General features: G+C 39.2%; 1 protein-coding gene across 3 annotated transcripts in view; it reads right to left on the minus strand.

The window, feature by feature from the left end:
- The window catches only part of kcnab1a (potassium voltage-gated channel subfamily A regulatory beta subunit 1a), a 100,465-nt gene that overhangs the window by 16,541 nt on the left and 62,436 nt on the right, over nt 1-21,488 (minus strand). For all 3 annotated transcript variants that reach the window (XM_062418952.1, XM_062418954.1, XM_062418953.1), the window contains exons 2-3: nt 16,033-16,076; nt 5,437-5,474 (exon numbers count right to left, since the gene is read on the minus strand). In XM_062418952.1, the coding sequence (XP_062274936.1) occupies nt 5,437-5,474; nt 16,033-16,076 (82 nt within the window). The remainder of the gene's footprint in view (nt 1-5,436; nt 5,475-16,032; nt 16,077-21,488) is intronic.

The raw sequence follows: 21,488 nt of genomic DNA on the forward strand, positions 1-21,488 counted from the left end.
GAAAAATTACAGCTTGTATTATTATGTTGAAGTGATATAAATGTTTTGGCAAAGGTTCTGAGTGGCAGTAAAAAAGGCAGAAAACCTGGAAAAGAAACACAATTTAAGCCAAAATAACCTTTTTGTTCTCGAGTACAACTACATAAGAACATAATGATGCAATATTTCTCTCCTGATGCTCGTTCTGTTGATCGTATAACTGTGTTCACTTTCTGCAACATTTTATAATCTGCAGACCAGCTCTTTAAGGTCGTTTTTATGTTTGCTGAGGCACTAAAAACTGAGTTGGCAGTCCGCCTTGACTTAAGTGGTAATGGAGACTGTGAATTTTATAGTGGCCGCAAAGAAAAAAAGGTGGATTGGTCACATCAGGGCTGTTACCTGTATATAATCCACAATATGTCAGAATATATTCAGATTTAAGAATGAAGGTTGAACGGACAGTGAAGGAAACAGAGAAGGGATTTGGAAAAGAGGAATGACAGAGAAAATGAACAGCATGTTCTTTCTCTATACTGGTCTCTGCTGAGTCCAGACGGGGAAACAATCTCTGTTAGAACTGCTGTGGGCACTGGAGGGTGATTTTAAATAAAGTGGAGGAAGGCCAGGCTGAGAGAGGTTTTTTTGCAGAGGTAAGGGAACAGAAAGAGGATAAAAGGGGAAAAAAAATAATGTAAGAAAGTGCCGGATGGATGAAGGGTTTAAGGACAGACGGAGAATGTGAATGATTTGGAAAAGAGAGGTTAGGGAAGGTGAGAAAGATGCTGAAGAAGACAGAAGAAGAGTCCCTGACAGAGCTCTGACATGAGGGCTATAGGTTCAGGTTTTAAATGTGACTGTTTGACCTTTTATGATTACTCATTCATGATGAGTCTCCTAAGATACTAAAGGTCAGACGCTGTCATGGAGTGCTGGGAGTGATGTTCACAAAGTCAAAAAGTTTATAATAGTGATGAAGCATCACTGCTTACTCAGATTTCTGACATCTGGCCATTGTAGATGAACTGAATGTGACTGATGGCCTTCAAATGGTTTGGTAATTAAAAAAAGAGCACACACTTCAGGAACAACACACACACACACCTTTTCTGTCTACTATTTTATTTTATTTTTTTAAACACTGAGTCATTGTAAAGTTGCTGAGATGCATGGGTGGCTATGCTTCAGGCTTCTTTATTTATTTTATTTAATTTTTTTCTGGGGCACAAAGGGTGCAGGAATATTTGATTTCCATACATGGATCAGTCATAATGAAAAAAAAAAAAACTAATTTCTGTCTCACAGCCCCAGAATCAAGACTGCTATAACCTCCCACTTGCTACCCACACAACCTGGAGATGGTTTTATGACTGCGCTGCTTCCTCCCGTCCACGCTCACTACATCAAAGTTAACATCGACAAGAGAGACTCTTTTTTCAAATGCACTTCATGAGTTATGGATCCACTTTTGGCCTTTTTGAATGAGTAAGCAATGTTTAACTGGCATCCCACCATCACTTCTGTGAACTCTCTGTCTGGGAATATGTGGCTGCCCAGAAATGACTACAGTGAAACAAATTTAGTAGCACTTTAAATTAGACTTACTATAGAAGGGGAATATATAGTAGGTTGTAGCTAATGGTATTATAAAGTGAACATGTAATTTACATTAACAGTAAGTCATTTACAAGGAGACCTTTTGATGGATTATTGCAGAGGTCAAATCCTTTATCAATACATTTCTCACAGTTATAAGTGCGGACCAGATGGCCTGTTATGAAGTGAGAAACTCATGACTCATCTCAGCTCCTTTCTGCACTCTGCTTTATGTGCTAGAGCCATCTTTATTTTGCCAATTGAATATATAATATCTACACAATATAAACACATTTTTCCATGGTGGTAATTAGTCAGAGAGACAGACTGAGTAGGGTCAGACAAGAAGAGGGTGATACAGACTCGGTCTGTTAAACCTCTGTAGTTATCTGTGTGTGTTCTATTCCAGCAGAGTTCATCATATTGTTGGTCTCATTTCCAGGTTTTCAGGTTAATGATCAGAGCTGGGTGAGAAAAAGCTGTCCTAGTGAGAACATGGGGCTAAAACAGACAGAAAAATATGAGTTGATACATTTTACTGGTGTACAGTGGGCGCAGGTTAATGTATAAATGCTATTCATGATGTTTAGATATGAGAAGCACACTAATTGAACTGAGAGAAGTAAAGTCACAAAGCATCTGTTACCCCATGGAAATATTTATGTTTGTACAACATTAAAATTTCATCAAAAACTTAATTAGAAATGCGTGTGAACACTCTGAAATGTTTCCTGTGGACACTGACACAGCTGTAACTGAGCCGTAGCACAAACATAATACCATGCAGCTGGATGCTGTGGACATTCAGATTTACTCACTTTCTAATAAGTCATTACTGTAAATCAGGAGTTATAAAAAAGTAAGTAATGAATGGATTGTAGTCGAGATGCTCTGCAACTCTTTCCCTGAATACCAGTGACTTACTGGCTACTATTAATAAAGCCACAAGAACATTTTATAAACTGTAATTCCCCCAAAAACAAAAGGAAAAGGTCGGTCTCATTTGTTCCGCCTTCATGCTAATCTTATGTAGTAACTGTGTTTGTGTGTCAGAGTTGTTGAGTATCTCATTGAGAACAGGGACACTGAACTCTGAAGAGGACATGTAGTATATTTAGGGTGCATTTGATAACAGTGACATTGAACGGGGGCATTGAGGACAGCAAAGGACTTTTTAACCCAAAAGCATTACATGTGATGGCAGCACTCTGTTGCGGAATGGCTTAAGGTTGCACATTTACTGAGACGTCCTCCCTCTTTCTCTCTCTCGTTATTTTCAATAGTGAGGATGCACTGCTCTGTGTCTCTAGTGAAAGCTTAACTGTTTCCTTCAGCTATGAGTGAACAATTTAATATTGCAGGAACATCGGCCCTAACAAGCATTTCCCATGTGAATCTTCTTTGCTCAAGCCAAAGCAGAACAGACTCGGAAGTGTCTGAGTGATATCAGTGACATTGAACCGGGGACAGTCAGAATAACGGAGGGGGAGAGGGGTGCTAAGCCTGGAGCGCACCATGTGAGTTGATGGCACTAAGCCTTAAGGTAAGAAAAATAATACTGTTATATAAGCTGTGTCCCCCCGGAGTGAACTCTGTTCTCTTCTCCCCAAGTGTCACTCTACGTGTGTGCATGTGTGTGTGTGTGTGTGTGTGTGTGCATGGGTGCACGTCTGCGATGACCAAGGCCAAGACCCAGCAGCAACATCAGAATATGTTAGAGTTCATCAGCATGAGTGTAAAGGGGACTTAAATACGTACACATACACATGATATGTTGACCCATAATGCTCCATTTTTATGTCCTATGTGAGGTTTGAGCCAAACCAAATAATCTGAATAATTTACTGAGAACACCTATTCTTTGTTGGAGGTGGAGATTGATGTAAAAAAAAAAAGAAAAGAAAAAAAGGCCTCCTCTCATTATATCATAAATGTTGGGAGTGCAATAAAAAACATTAAGCTTGTAGACTAATTGAGCACGTGCCTGTAGGTCAGGCAGCCGATGATTTGAACAAGGTTAACTGTGACACCGGTCAATTAGAAAAATGTGACAGATGTCCTGCAGTCACACTGACAGCTGTTCTGGCCGATAGTAGAAGATGCAACAGGGATGAATAGCATCTATAGTGGCAGTGTGCTTATTTCATTCCTTTATTGTTCCTTTACATGTGATGGGGTGGGTGAAGTGATGATATACACAATATAGAAATATGAATTCATAAACCATCAGTCATACACTCAATACTGTGGTAGCTTACCCTTGTGGGTGGCAAAATGTAATATGATTTTTGCATCAGTGTGATAGAGTAACTTGATTATTTCAAAACCAAAAACAGATTTTCCAGTCTGGTTATTTTATTCATAAGCAGTTTCTCAATCAGTTGTCCCGAAAATTCAATATATCACAGTATAATTACACACACTGATAGAGGATTTACTTCCTCTTTATCACATTTAACAGGTTTAGTATTTACACAGCCTGCTCCTACCACATGTCATTGTTTTAGAGCAGAGATACTTGTTTGCCTACAAGAGGATATTTGGCAGAATTCACAGAATAACAGGAAAAACTTTACAACTGAAGCCAAAGTACTGTAGGTCTGGACGATACGGCCAAAAAGTGAAATCTGTATTTTTTTTCAAGCTTGGCGTTGATTCACAATTTAACAGATTTTTGTTTGCCTGCAAAATGCATCCTGGAAAGATATTATGTTTTAGACAATTGTGAAAGATTAATGAAAGACCACCTGCCACCACCTGCCAGACTGTATCATTATGCATAAAATACAGGTTATCCCACACAGCTAATTACTGATGCTTCAACTAGAGCACAGACATTCAGTGTAATGATCAGTTGCAGCTCAGACAGAGCAGACAACTGTACTCACTAATGGATCTGCTGCTGTTTGTGTTTCTTAAGACATCAGTCTGTTATCTGCTTGCTGCTGCTCGCTGGTCTTCACTATCCAGCAAAGGACAGACACACTGAAACTCTTCAATTAACTCTCAGTGCCTCAACTCTCAAAACTATAGATGACCCGGAGTCATGACAGACCCGTAAACTGCAGAAGATGGTCATATAACTAATCACTTCACAGCAGGACATCGTGACTTAAAACTGCTAACGTAGCAGCTATCATCTGTTATTTTTTTTAACAAATGAATTGTTTGTGTATATTAAATGTACTCAATTTTCACATTCAGAATAAGATTAATTCAATATATCACCTCGCCCCCTATATCACAGACACAGTATGCAACTGTTCTGTAAAACGTTTTATTTGAAGTGCCTCTGTTTGTTAACCTTTCAAATGCTATAGAGGAATGGTGATACTCAAATGTAGAATGAAAAATCAATTCTTAATGGATTTTGTACATGCTGAGCCAAAAAAGGTTTGTTTACCTATCAGACTGTTTAGATCAAATAAAATGTTATCCACAGAGAAGGCAGATTTTTTCTTTATATAATGCAGTAAATTACAGGCGAACTCGGTTTGTTTTGTCCAAAAAAGACCTGAATGCATGTAAACAGACAGGAAATCCTCTAAAACCAGGAATGAAGAACACATCCATGGACCAGAAACCAAGTTTTTATGAACTGTGTGTTGTTTAATCAACTGATAATGCAGAAACGCCACAGGCAGCTTGTGATATTGGTCAGAGGAATAAATGATTTTAATAAGTATTAAATTGGAAGGTTATAATATCAAATATTTGCACAGTATGTTAAGGACTTGTTTTTACACCACACGTTCAATACTCATCAATACTGTACTGTATATATGCAACAAACTCAAACAGTCAGTAATTTGATTTTGGTAAAATTAAACAAACTCAAACATAAAAGAAAATGTTTCATACCTCGTCTGTTACCTGTCCCCCAAATGTCACCCATGTACCTGGAGAGGAGACAGAAAAAGACACGTCAACATTAAGAAACATTTCTACCCCTTCAGTCCTTTTCTGTCAGAGTGTGTGTGTGTGTGTGTCTGACATCCAGGAGTAAACACTACTAATCCCCGGGCTGTGACACCAGTTGGAGGAGGCTGTCAGGTTCCCCAGAGAAAGAATCTGTCCTGTTCAGAGCTGCGGCTCAATAGTGACGGATCACCTTGCGTAAGTGCCTGTTAGCGCTTTCTGTCTTCGCTGGTGACTCTTCTTGTTACCTTCATGCATATTAGGGAGACCTCGTGTCCCTCGTCCTTCTGTGCTTATGTGTCCTCATGCGTGTATGATGAGTGTGTGTACATCTGACTACATGCTCCTGATTACCCTGCAAACAAAAGGCTAAGCCACCCCCACTAGAGGTGACACTAAATCCTCAGCACATTCCCTCTCTGAATTATGCATGTAGTTTTGTTGTGGCAGAAAACACATCCCATTCAGATTATGTCAAAGCAGTTTTAGCTGGGCTATCTAAAACTGTCACGCTCTGTCAGACAGAGAGGAACACCTTTTTATATCAGAAAAATGTCTGGCGCAAACCTGCTGCACGGCTTATGTGTGTGCTGGGAGCTGCAGGAAAATCTGGGCTGCCTGACAAGATATGAGGCGTTTTGTGCTGAAGCGCATTCGAAATTTGGCAGGAGAGCCAGGGGAACATTGCATGAGATGGAAGACTTTATGGGCTGTTAATGCATGCAATAAACTTTGATGCAATATATCAATGTTTCATTCTAGACTGTATTTTATTAAATCATTGACAATATTGAAATTTTAGAGTTTAGAAAAATCTGATAATGATTCATCAGTCAATATATGAAATTTCTGATAACTTGAGTAAAACATAATACTTGACAAACTGCATGTGTTACCATAGTAATTGATGAGAGCTGATGTTATGTCCCTCTTCCTCATCCTCCTCTTCGTGTTAGTTAGTGGGTGGCCAGATTAACATAAAATTCAATTATCACAGTCATCACTGAACCGTTAAATTTGATTTTTTTTGTTTTAGTTTGGCTTCAACTAAACCTCACTGTTGCTCTCCTTACGTACAGTACTGAGTGTCAGAACTACAAAAACCTACAACCTTAGATGTCCTGATATTAAAGGACACCTGCCAGCCAATCAAAATTGAGATTTTACTGTGGCCAAGGAATATACTTGTTATTAACCATTACCCAAACAACATATTTAATATACAAAGACTACTGACTGGACCCCAAGAATAAACTACTGTAAGAAACAACCATCATAGAAAAATGTTAACTGTGTTCTCAAAACACTATTAGTCGTGTTATTAATGTCATCTGAAAAAAAAAGGATTATTATTGATCTAGTTAGTTATTTTGCATATTGTGTAAAATGAGTATCACAGTATCACAGTGTGTGATACTTTAAATTAGTTCCCATGGTAAACATACACTCAATAAATAGCTCAATCTATTAAAACTACATGGGCAGAGTTGGGTGAATTATGACCATAATGTGTTTTGAGTGGGACTTTTTACAGTTGAAAAACAAACTTGCTAGTGCCCTCTTATGGACAAACTATACTGCATGTTTCTACGTTACCTCAGACATACTGTATGTCCGAGGCTTTTCTGTACTACATTCTGTTGTCACTTATTGACAACATGAAACAAACTGAAAAGTCTACACACCATGACTTATACTGAAAATATCATTTAATGCATTTCGTTCCTCTGCATGCTTATTGTCAGATGATGTAAAATCACACGCAGGTGGCCGTTACGCACTAGCTGAGTAGTTAACAAGCTACAAACTGACATAACAATTAACTAAATAAATAAATGCAGATCATATATAAACTGAAACATAACTATTACTAAACATTACTTTAGTTCTCAGCCAGTAGAGGAAGCCGTAGCCTGGAGGAGGTCTTCCTTCCATCAATGAGTTTTCGTTTAGAGCAGTGAAGAGGATGTCTTCTGAAAATAATGCCAGCAACTACTAAGAAATCCTCTCCCTGCTCTCTCTGCTCTACATTACATCTCCCTGTTGAGTCTTGTTGAGACAATTCTTCCTCTGACTTTGTTGGCCTCCGTTGCTCAACTGTCATAAAACAAATGATGTACCTCAGAGGCGAGGGACAATGAAAAGGCATTTAACCATCTGCTCGTTTCAGCAGACGGGTTGTTATGATACAATAGATCTCATTATTTCTATACATTGCAATACCATCAACTCCACTGAGGTTTAACTTACAGATGACACCCTGAGGATAAATTGGATCTGTTGGTGCATAATGATATGATCTTAACTTAATCAGGAGCAGAAAGCTGCGGCTCTCAACATGCATCATCAGCAGAGTCGTAAACGCAGTTTTTGTCAGTGCTGGGGGGGTTGAGTGGGGGATGCTGCTGCTCGAGATAATGGTAATCACTTGTACAAAGGTTGCTTTTGGAAATTGTTAAGACCAGTAACCATGGCAACCTCGCTAAGCCTCAGCTGTACCTACAGTCATTACAGATTGCCTTTATCATACAGTATGTGCACTTTGTGTGCTTGTGTGCAATTTCTTATCTAGACATTAATGAAATGTTTGCCTGTGTGTTTGCCTGTGTGTGTGTGTGTGTGTGTGTGTGTGTGTGTGTGTGTGTGTGTGTGTGTGTGTGTGTGTGTGTGTGTGTGTGTGTGTGTGTGTGTGTGTGTGTGTGTGTGTGTGTGTGTGTACATCCATGTGAGTGTGTCTGTATTCAATCAGTCCTTTAAGCTACCTCCAGTGTGGTGGAATTGTAATCACAGCTGACAATGTCCGGTCGTGGCTCTGAGCTTTGAGTCTGAGCGGAGGGCTCAGCATGAGATGAAAACCCTGCAGAGCTCTAATGTCAAGGCCACTGCTCCTATAGGATCAACTGAGTTTTTCTGTTCGATGGAAATTAAGGCCCAACAAATGGCTCTTTTTTACTGGCAGCTGCTGGTGGAAAGTGCAATTAATGGCCCTTGATGTTGCTATGCAACACTACTAAATCAGATAACCTTGCAAAACTTTCTTCTACAGCTGAAAGCTGTTCGAGTCAGCAAGCTAGCTCAAACACATATCAATACATTACATGTTAATACTGAAAGCTTTTTGTTTGACTTGATAAAAAATGCTTTATTGCTGCCATACACTTGAAATGACAGGTCAAAGGAGTCAAAATAAAACTGACATCAGCTTAACTGTGCTAGCAAGACATGTTAGAAAAAAGAAAAGGGAGAAAGAGAGTGTGGAGAATAATGAGTGAGAAGTTGAGTAAGAAAAGTTGCACGGTTTGGAAAAAGGTGTCATTTATGCTTTTAGTCTTTTTAACCTTCTTGAATTCAGTCCTGTGCTTGGCAGCGAGATAGATGGCACACATTTAGATAAAACATTTCTCTCTGGTGTCTCAGTTTAACAGATCTCCTAACTCTCATTTTTCGGCACGTCAGCCCACAGATAGAAAAGCTGAGTCATATTTTTTCATTGGATTCATTTCAAGCCCCAGTAAGAAAGCACAGTACATCTGTTAGATGGGCATATACTCGAAAAGTTATCCGTTTATTCAGACAAAAAGTCAAATTACAGTTTGACTTGGCTTATATATAAAACTAAATGTTGACATTCACCTCTATGGAAGTCACTTCTTAGTTTAAGAACTTTTTCGTATTTGTAGGATCAGAGCAGATGTATGGTATTTTTTATAAAGCATAATTATATTTTGCATTACAGTGTTTGTTTTGTGTGTGCATTGAACCCTGAAAACATTGCATGGTAGCTTATATTTTTGGTCGTGCACATACAAACAAAAAGAGCAACTTTCTCTCTCTCTCACTCACACACACACACACACACACACACACACACACACACACACACACACACACCATCCTTTAGACCTATTTTCAGGTCTGTTGCGTGGCCTTGTCTCCTGTACTTCCTCTTCAATTTCTATTGATTCCTTCAAAAACTGTTCTACTTGAATCCCCTTTGTCTACTGTTATATCTGCTTCTGTCTTGTCTACTTTTTTTGGGCTACCGCTTAGGGGGGGGGTGAACACAATGACAAACACATTACAGTGCAACACAGTACTTAAAAAAGAGGTTCCTGTTATTTCTCTCAGCAGGTTGACAAAGGTAACTTCACAACTGCAGCCTCAGAAATACTTCTTTCTGACAGATGTTAACAGAAACTGAAGATTATGAACTTTAATATTTGTTGTAGGTCTTTTGCATATAATTGCACCACCACAGCTGGATTGACAAAATCAAATGCCCTTTGACAAACAACAAAGCTCACAGACTGATACCGATACTGTAACTGTAACTGACAACTATGAAGAGTAATAAACACTGACAAACAGTTTAGCATATTGGTTGACTAGCTTAACTCATCTATACACAACTCACAGACTGCAGTGGCCGTGAGTGACATCAGCTGCACCGCAGAGGGAAGGATTTATGGAGGTGAAATGAGGTTTTTTTTAAAATGCAGAAGAAGGTAGAGGAGCTGCAATAACTCTCAGTCCACTCAAGTGTCTATCCTGCAAAAGTACCAGAGTGACAACACGAACAGGTTCATCTTCACACTGCAGGACTGCAGGATTTTAAGAACCATTTTAAGAATTCATTAATCAATAATGCTGCATCAGTGCAGCAAGCATTCAAGGAAAAATATGGTCCTGACTGGACTGTGGCGTGTGGCGTGTGAGGGCTGGAAAAAAGTTATGAGTTCATACAGAAGGTTAATGCTGATCAACAACTTCTCCATCCACTTCTTTTTTGCTTTGTCAGCCAATTAAAATGGGTTTGCACATGCAGACACACACATACACTCTTTTTTAATATAATTTTTCCTCTAACCAATTAGCATGTTGGAGCCAGTGTGTGTGTTGACAGCACAGTGATGCCACTACAGACCTCCCTGCGGTCACTTCATTAGTTGTTTTCAGTGAAAGAAGAGAAAGTGAATTATCTGCAGCAGCACAATGCTTGTGCTGAGAGGTCACGTTAAATTCACTAATCACTTAATTTATACGCTCCATGTCTGTCTCCCGACATAATCACTGTTTTAAAATCAATTCAGTTTCAATTAAGTCATGAGAGGTTAAAGGCATACTGTAATCACGGGAGGCTGTTACACACTATGTGACTTTTTCAGATGCATGCAGATGTAAATTGAATTGATATTAAATTGCTGCTGCAATGTGGAATAAGCTTTTTTTATTGATAGTGAACTAGAAAAATGACTGATATTGACTCAAATTTTGGCTGTTATGGTAAAAAAACTAACAAACAAACAAAAACAAAAAAACCCCCAAGAGATTGAATTTTGGCAAGTAGGCCTAAAAAGTCCGTTTCAGAATGACAACAGTTTTCTGAGGAGGATGACTCCTGTTAGTTAATGCAGCTGAACTCAGTGTTATTACAAAAGGTGGCATATAGTCATTTTAAACCTTTTTGATTTGTATATATTTGATTGAATTGGATAGACAAACCTCAGTTTTTCTTTTGGTCTTTTACTCTCTGTTGAACCTGTAGGACAAACTTTTTGCAAGTGTGTGAGTGCGTGTCTGTGTGAGTGCGTGTTCTAGCCCTCTTGATCTAACCTCTATCCAACCTCTTTTAACCAAAAAATAAGCTTCTCATACCACCAGCTGAGCCCCAGAAGAACATTTCCCACAGGGACACATATAAAGAAAAAGAAAAAATAGAAAAAAAGGGGTGGGGGGTGGGGTGAGGAAAGGTGACTGGTGGATGAAATTACCTTTCCTCCTTCTACAAAAAAGAAAGTACAACAATTAAAGAAAGAAACAGAGAGTAGGAGAGAAAAAGCGGAGTTCATAATGAGAAAGACAGAGAGGGTAAAAGATGAAGACTGGCAGGATGAGGGCAGAAATGCAAGACACATCTTTCCTCTTCATTTTTCCTGTTCTCATCAGCCCTCCCTCTCTCCTGCACTCTGTCCCTGTAATGACTGTATGTGTGGAATAATAATTCATCTGTCTGTAGAGAGTGCCTCCAACATCAGCACACAGCAAATGAACCCAGACTCAGAAAATGTTGTTTTTTGAAAAAAAAAAATCACAAAATGAATGTTATTCATTCCTCAGCTACACACATCGATTACGTGTATATGAATTATGAATAAGTTAAATATGGTGAGGTTAAGAGTAATGTTCCAGTATGCTGAACATTGTAATACACTAAAAAGAAAATGTGGATGTTAGGCTTGCACTTCATTTACATTTAAAAAACAATGGCAAAAGGTTATTATGGAGTGAAAGTGATAGATATGTATATGATAATCTCTTTATACAGAGCTCCATTCTCTCAGCTGCACCAGACTTATACTGACGTTCAAAACCATATCTACTGACAAAGTTAAAAAGAAAAAAAATGAATTTAAATAAATAAACAATTCAACATTTTGGGAAATACACTTATTCACTATCTTGAGTTTTATGCAAAGATTTATACCACTCTCATTTCTGTGTGCTAGATAAGTAGCCAGGCCTCAGCTTAGTAAACAAACAAACAAACAAAAGGGGGAAACAGCTGGCTGTGTGACGCTAACAAAAACAAAAGCCTACCAGCTCCTCTGAAGCTAAATAATTCACACTATATATCTTGTGTGTTTCATTTGTACAAAATTGTGAGTGTGATTTCTTGGCTATCCTAATAGTAAAAGCCACTCGCTGTCAAGGTCAATCTGCTATTCTCTAGTGTCTAAGCATGATTGGATATTTCAACACATTCTGATTTTTAGTCAGTTTGTGAGGTTCAAAGTGTTTAAAATAGCAGATAGCATGTTTAAAATCACTTGAAATAACCTCTTTTTAAGACTTTTTAAAGTGTCTGTTTAATGTTGTTCTGATGTGAAGAGAAAACGTATTCACTGTATAAATTCATACCGTAAATGTGGGGAAAGGCTTTGGGAATTCTGAACAAGTAACAATAACTCTCCCTCAACCGATTAAACCATTATGTAAACGAGGCTGGTGAGACGGTGCTTCTCTCGAGGCATCATCATGCAAATGCTGATTGGCTCTTTAAAGTGTGACTCCTGCCATAGTTACATCTTCTCCTGGCGGCGTTTCTCATAACCAACAGCAAATGGAGGCAAATGACACAATGGCACATTTAAACGTGATTGAATTTGTAGGTTTCATTAATGCTTCGGTCTGCTGCGCTGTCAGTCAGGTATGTGAGTTTGTGCATGTGCGTGTGGTCTGATGATTGCTATTAGGACAAACAGCCCTAAAAATAACTCAATTGTGCTCAAACTCTAATGTTTAATTGGTGGAGTTTTCATTTAATTAACCAACTACACACACACACACACACACACACACACACACACACACACACACACACACACACACACACACACACACACACACACACACACACACACACACACACACACACACACACACACACACACACACACACACACACACACACACACACACACACACACACACACTCCTCTGTCTTGGCTCTATTCTTTCAAGTGAAAGTGTGAAACACCGTTTAGCAGCCCGCTCTTCGCCCTCTCTCTTCCTCCTCTCTCCTGCCAGCATCATGTCTGCCCTGGGCGCAGCATGTGGCAGGCAGCTGGCATTAGGCTGACCTTTTCTGCACCGTGCAGCTCAGCCAGTTTGAGTCAGACCTCTCAGTGTACCGTGAACCACCTGGGGTAGCGGCGCACAGAGACAGCCTGGAAAGTCTGGAAAACAAAAGTCCTGCATGCCACAGAGCCAGAGCTCTTTCACTGTTTTTGGGACCATAAACTCTGTAGCAGTCAGCCTGTTGAAATCCATCTGAGGGACTTTGTTTTCTGTTTTGTGAAGCACCTCTGTTTGAAACATGCTATACAAATAAAGGTTGTTATTATTATATAACAATATTATAAAACAAACTGAAATAGTAGTAATTTTAGGGTGCAGCTAATGTAGATAATGAAGCAAATTCAAAATTTAAATGTATGTGCATGAATGAAATTCACTCCATGTTGCACTGCAAGGAGATACCCTCTACTTCTTGTAAGACGTCTCACATAAAAGGTCATTTGAAGCAAACATGAGATTTTCTGTCACTTTAAAGTTGAGATAAAAATAGATATTTGCCCACTGTGCTGCTATTCACTCATATATAAGGTCAAGCATCACAAATGACGCATGTATCTAAAAATAGGGGACGTCTTGTGCCGAATGTCGTGATTTAGTTTAGCCGGTAAGCAAATATGTGCTGGAGCTGCTGAAAAATATAACGGGTAGTATAATTTAGGATAAATCCACGCAACGAATGACGCCTGCAGAGGACAGCAGCAAGAGTTCCCTCAGTAAGTATCAGAATGAAGAGTCAGCAGGACAGAGACGTACAGGAGTGTTGACAGTATGTCAGAACAGCAGCCAAAGCACGTACAGAAAAACATGATTAACTACTGTACTAATGATATCATTCTTCCTGTCTCTTCTAACTTTCAAAAAGCTTCTTCTTGTTGCTGACCGGAAAGCATTTGTCTATTATTTTCTAACTCAGCCGACCAAAGCGTCTTCTGTTTGTACACACAACATCCTGGTCGAGGTCAGCCTGTCTAAGCTGCCAGAGCTCCTGTCCCAATGCGCACCAGACGTTTTGATCCGATTTACTGGATGGCAGCTGATCTGTGACCTCCAGAGCCTTATCTGAGCAAGGGTAAATCCTCAGGATCCTGCAGGTCTGCTACTGACACATTACTGACAGTAACAATGCTGTGATTAAAATCTTGGTTTTTATGCTTGGGTTCATGCAAATCATCACATCTTATCAAAGTGAGAACAATCCTGTGCAAATGTGTTGTCTGCACATGTTTAAGACAATGTTTAAGATAAAGAGGAAATGTCTGTTATATCTGTTGGACCTAAAAACTTGAGTTACTTTAAAAAGGATTTACTCAGATTCATGTGCTCTGATTTTAACGATGTTTCTCAGCTCAGTGAGGTATTAGGGTTGTGGAGTGGACTCTCAAGAAGATGCACAACTTAATTATAAACAGCATTAGAGTCTCCTTATGATAACTGGAGCAGCATTTCCAAGCTTGGGAATGAAAAACTAATACATATTTAAACTTTAGTGAAAATTGAATGGCTGATGGTTTATATTCTCTTTGAAACTTCAATAACTGGACTCCGATATTATGTATAAATTAAACAGGAATCCACAAGAAACAGTGGACCCAAGTGGGTCACTGATAGTAGTCAGAACAAGGAGGAGAGCTGCTGGATGTAAATACATATTCTGGTAAGTGATGGCAGTGCTTTATTCAACTCAGACAGAAAATAATCTTTGATTTTGTGATGGAAAAAAAATTGTGGAAAATCAAAATGTGGACTATATACTGCTGTTGAATATTGTTGAAACAAAACATGGGATTTTTGATTTACTTCATGTTAGAAAATTCATTACACAATGAACTCCCACATTAATTCAATATTAAATCATTCAGTGAATCATCACTGTTCAGTGAAAACTGATAATTCAGTCCAGATGTTGCAGGTCTACTGTTGTACAGTATGTCTTTACTTCTGGTGAATTTATAGTTACTTATTCTTCAATGGTGTCAAGCTGGGAATGTGTGTACAGTGCTGTAGCGTATATCCTTCTGGCTTTTTATCGCATTTTATATCTGTGTGTGTGTGTGTGTGTGTGTGTGTGTGTGTGTGTGTGTGTGTGTGTGTGTGTGTGTGTGTGTGTGTGTGTGTGTGTGTGTGTGTGTGTGTGTGTGTGTGTGTGTGTGTGTGTGTGTGTGAGAGTTCTTCCCAGAAGAAGGGGAACATTGAACAAGAACAAGTAAACACACATGGAGACACACACACACACAAAATATGCTTGTTGCTGTTCAAGAGCTCTTCATGTTGGCAGAAATAGGAGCGTGTGTATGTGTGTGTGTGTGTGTGTGTGTGTGTGTGTGTGTGTGTGTGTGTGTGTGTGTGTGTGTGTGTGTGTGTGTGTGTGTGTGTTGTCTTCTTCCCACTCTCATACTAAATACTGAGACTGGGGTGGATTTGACTCTATTATATGAAAAGTGGAGAACTTCTACTTGCATCCAACACTGATAGAGCAAAACACACACACACACACACACACACACACACACACACAGTTCAGCTGGCAGGATACCAACCGATAAGGCTAAAGTCACTCATTTTATTTTATTTCAGATACATTGGTAAATGAGTTTGTATTTGTTTTACTATTTGAACCAGGATGTAGAATGATGACGCTGAAGTAGATTTGTTGGTTTAATATGAAAACAGACTGAACTTGACACATTTATTTCATGGTTTAGTCTAAATAAGTATCTTATGCATTTAACTGTATAATTGACTTAATGCAAAGCTCAGCTCGAACAGCAAAATATATGCTGCATCATGACTACTCTCACAAGATCTTTCATTTAGTTTAACGTCTGTTGTTGTTTCCTAATTGGGGCCTGATGAGAAAGATGAGAAATGTGCTGTGGATGAGGTGCAATGCAGACTACTCACCCAGTCCTAAGCAAGAAACTCTGAGTCCTGACTTTCCAAGGTTCCTGAAGAGAGATGGAAAAGAGGACTTAGATCTGTTGTACATGTTCACACACAAATACTTTACCAACTGAACACCAGCATGAAAACCCTTGACATTAGGCAGCAACATTAGTAAACATTAGAGGAGTAAAAATCCACCATCCAGCATTTTGATATTTCCACCTACAATTGATGAAACAACATGTATACAGCGTGACGTCCAGGGAGACTGACAGCCAACTGAAAACCAAGCAGGTTCATCTCTTCTTTTCTTTTTTAACAAGAGGCTGGATGCGTCTTTGCTTCAGATGATCACATGACAGCCTGACAGCGCTTCTGTCTGACTGATTTCTCCAAGACAGGAAATTGAATTTCACCTCCCCAAGAGCCTCAGGTAGGTGCTTTGATACTGTCAACCTCCTACAATGTCTAAATAGGTGTGTGCGTCTGTGTGTGTGTGTGTGTGTGTGTGTGTGTGTGTGTGTGTGTGTGTGTGTGTGTGTGTGTGTGTGCGTGCGTGTGTGTGTGTGTGAGCAAAGAATCTGAATAAAATAGGTAACAGCATCTTCATTGTTACTTTCGAGTCAGCAGGGAGGAGGAAAACACCAGCGATCAATGACAGGATGATGGAGAGAGAAACTGGTCGAGAAGCAGAGACAGCAAAAAGCAAACATCAACACACTGATTTAACTAAAATGAAGAAAAAAAACTACACTAATGGCCTCATTAGCTGTATCATTAACACAACACATTCTCTGTACTCCTGTTTATATACTGTACACTAATCAGCAGACTATACTACAAACCTTTGCAACCTCATTAACCCACTAAATCAAGGACATGCTGACTGTAGTTTCTACTGCTCCCATGCATTCAGTAGATCAAGACCCCTCTGGAATGAATAAATAAATAATAATTACAGTTATAATCATCCCAAAAAGGTGACCCATGTGCCTTCATCCTGATAATAACAACTCTTTTTCATAGCAGTGTAATACTGTGATGTGTATTTAATAATTAACTACACTTATTCCCAATCCTATTGAGTCTGTTTTTGTTAACTACAGATAATGAAAAGTACAAAGCAATAAAACAGAAATGAACCACAAGTGTATGATAGCAGAGAGCCAGTATCTGTCTTTCCACTCTAAACTGTCAAAGCTTACATGTAATTGTAATCCTCTCCTGTAAATAACAACCTGTGTTTGAGTCCCATGACAGTTTTACATCAGTTACTCTTGCTGGATATTCTCATTACTATAAAACATAAACACATTCTCCACTGATGCTTGTTGTTGTTTTGTCTTTCTGATGTTCTGAAAAAATGAAAAATATTTCTGTTTTCTTTTTAATGAACTGAAGAAAACTGGAATGACACCAATCAACAATCTGCAGGCATCCACAATACTTTAATTTATCTTCAGTAATCGAGGTGAAAAGAACTGCTGAGTCAGCTGACGATTGCTTTCACATTACACACCAACAACATTTGATCCATAGTTAATATAAAATATTAATTAACTAAAATAAGTTCTGTTTACTTATAGTTTCCTTCTCAGACTACAGTTATACAGCAACGGTTTTATAACTGGTCCTTCCTGTCTGCTCCGGTGCTGTGGGTGGATTGGCAGATCACTGCCGTGTCCAATTAAGCCTGACGAACAGTTATTGTACTGTCATGTCAGCTTCCTGTAAAAGCGGCCGCCAGACTGACGCTAGCTGACACACACACACACACACACACACACACACACACACACACACACACACACACACACACACACACACACACACACACACACACACACACACACACACACACACACACACACACACACTTTTAAAGATACTTCCGAGTTTATAGCAGGTGCGAGGCTGAAACCGTTGCTCCAATTCGAGATCACACATTTATACATCAGCACTTTTCTACCAGCTTAGGAACCTCATTAAAAGATACTTAAGAATTGATCTTGAATTAAAATCTGTTTCATTTTGTTATTTGTATATTTGCTATCTTTATCACACTTTAGCAAATGGAGAGTGCAAGAAAGAAACCTCTGAGCACCACTGTCATTACATGACTCCAGTGGTCACAACAACAGGGAGACACCAAGTTGAACTATAACAAAAGAAAACTTCATTAAACCAATTAAGTCATTAACGTAGGGAGTATGGATGTCTGTAAATTCAGGGGTGATGTGTGTGAGTGGAAGAGGTGTGTGTGTGTGTGTGTGTGTGTGTGTGTGTGTGTGTGTGTGTGTGTGTGTGTGTGTGTGTGTGTGTGTGTGTGTGTGTGTGTGTAGAAGAGTGAAGAGGAGCAGAGAGCTGCAGCAGCAGAGTGGCAGAGAGTCAGTGAGCTGTACTGCAGTCTGGACTTAACCGCATAAAGCTCACTTTTATGTAACACATCTTATTCAAACAAAAACAAAACTGCTTTTCTAATGTCATCTTTACAATTTTTCTTTAACACAATAATGCCATAATGGTCAGATATCTCCACTAACTAATCCCTTTTACAGCCATTCACAAATCCTGCCGTTGGTGTTTCAAAAAACTGTGGAGGAAGCTATAATTACAAACACTGACATAGAAAATAATGCGTTCACTGCCAGGCACGCACGAGGGCAACTGACGACCCTTGACAGAGAATTTCCCCCTACCAACCTGACCAAAGCTAGCTAAAGCTCAACCCTGGCCTTCAAGTGGTACTTGTGGGTACTTACACACTGCATTGACTGTACTACTAATAATATACAGGTGATGACTACAGCCCCACAGCCTGGTAGAGAAACCATCAAATGGCGACCCATCTGCAGCTGTGAATGTGCCCCAGAGACAACTGCTCTATTCCCTTTCCCTCCACAATACAAAAACATTTGTAACACCTTGAAACAAAGGTGTAAAGCAGCTGGCTACAAATGTCATTATGTAACCGTGAGCTCTGTAAAACTCATAAAACAGTTGAAACAGGACACACGTGATGCAGGAAGTAAGATCCAAGACGTTTAAAAAGCTGCAAATGAAACAGGTACACGTTGTACTGTAGATTGCTCACTCAATTATAAGATAATGCAACTAAATTTTTGTATTTAATTTGATATATTAACATGTATTGTATTCAGAGGTATTTTAGATGTTTTTAAATGTCACTGTTATTAGTTCTTTATCAATAAGAGGAAGAAAAATGTCTTTTATGGTATCTTATAGACCTTTTTCCACAGCAAACGTTTTGACTTCTCACTGCAGGAAAAGCACAATAGAACTAAGAGCAGTAATGAAGTTAGATTCAAGTGTGCAAGGAAACCGCAGGAGAACACAGGACATGTGATTAAAGAGCAGATATGACAGAAAACAAAATATGCAATCTAAATTCAGCCTCTCTATAGTTTCAGAGATGACTTTGTATTAAAAACACATTCCTGGCTTCATTAAAAACATCGTGTTTACACGCTCAGCCCTGCATATTGATTGAACAGTGCATTATTCAGTGCTGTCAGCAATCCTTCATTTTTTCCTCACCTGTCAAACCGCTCACGTTATTCATTGCTAACACGTGACCTAGATCCTTCAATATCAGAATGCTTAATTGGGCATAAAAAAATCAAGTCACCCTGAGAAAATCAATTTTGCATGATGCATTAGATCCTCTGTAACCTATAAAGTATCCTGTAAGGTCTAGGTTATCTCAAAGTAGAGTTACTTTTTGTTCTGGAGGAACAGCAACATACATGCATCACAGTGCTGATGATGCTGTGTTTCAGTGTTTCTGACGGGAATTTGCACATTCTTGGGTTTCCTCAGGGTCCTTCCATAATATAGCCCTATATGGAAGTGAGTGGAAGATTGTAACTTATCCACACGTATGAATGTGTGTGTGTGACTGAGGCTCAGCTGTGATGTGAGAAACCTGTCTAGGGTATTTTGTTTTCATCCAAATATTTGCAGGCATCCCTGTTTCCAGGTCACGACCGTGAAAGATGGTGATACAGGTGCGCTCTATTTCAGTTCTAAAGAGGAAAGCTTGGCAGGAGCCTGAGCAACAGCAGAGACAAATCACAGAACGTAGCAAAAATAACAAGTTATATGACAACTAAACAGTCATTTATACAGAGCATTTTAGTTGCAAATAGCGGGTTATGTTTTTGACGGAGAAGTTTTCATTGCCAGTCGGAGCCGTGGCAGAGAGTGTGTTAGTTTGACCTGAAAAACTCTTCCACACATTAATTATCCAGACCAGAAGAATCACAGGACCGGTTCCTCCAACGAAAACAAACTTCAAAGACCAAAAGGGGAAAAAAAGTCAGACTTGTCAGAAAAGGTGCAAACTCACATGGATTCAATGCTTAGTTTGTTATAACATTGAGTATAGATATCTTGGCTTTTATAGTTGATATAGTTTCTATTTTGCTCACAGTTTTTATCTCCTGTGTTGATTCAAATCACAAGTCTACACAGTGCATCCGCTCATTCAGCGTTCAGACGGATAGACTGCGAGATGGATGGATGGATGGATGGATGGATGGATGGATGGATGGATGGATGGATGGATGGATGGATGGACGGACGGAAGAACAGCGGGGAAGAGGATAACAGGCAAGATGGAGACAATGAAATAAGATTTTCCCACATGGGAGATGGAGTGAGAAAGTGATCTTCTTCTTCATTTAAAACCCCTTTAAAATGGTTCTTATGCAAATGCTTATAAGCACACACATAAATAACCAAACACCCACTGCTGAACACACACACACACACACTAATACAGCTGTCCTTGCCCATCAAATATTTATTGAAATATGAACCCCCCCCCCCCCCCCCCCCCCAGCTGCTTTTCCAAACAGATCTGCCATAACAAGTCTTCCCCAATCAACAAGGCTATTCATCTCCACTTAAACATGTCTTCATTTGACTGATGGACAGTAATGACTTGCTCTAATACCCCGGCACTATGGCAATATTATCCTCCCATACCAAACTCTTTCTCTCTCTCTCTCGCTCTCTCTCTCTCCATCTCTCTCTCTCTCTCATCTCTCTCTCTCTGCTCTCTCTCTCTCTACACTGCATGTCATCACCACAGATCTGTCACTGATTCGCCCATTACCTCCTCCGCCACAGTAGAGGAGAGAGCTGCTCAGTATTCAGAGAGAAAATAAAATAGGTTATGATTAGAGCGCATCTGAAATGAGATTAGGTTTATTAGACAGTTAGGCATAATTGCTGAAAAGGCTTCACTGTTAGGAGCTGAGGTGACAAATTGCCTTTATATGAGTATTAATCTTGGCAAGTAATTAGTGATTAAAGTGTTTGTCGACGAAGGCACTTCAGACTGTGACAGGTCAATTTACTGTATGTTTGTGATTTGTTTTAAAGTGATAAGATAAGTGATAACTGATAAGAGTTGCTGCATATATGATTCAAAATACAACATTGTTTTT

This window comes from Scomber scombrus, chromosome 5 (genome assembly GCF_963691925.1).
Source record: "Scomber scombrus chromosome 5, fScoSco1.1, whole genome shotgun sequence".
Taxonomy (NCBI): domain Eukaryota; kingdom Metazoa; phylum Chordata; class Actinopteri; order Scombriformes; family Scombridae; genus Scomber; species Scomber scombrus.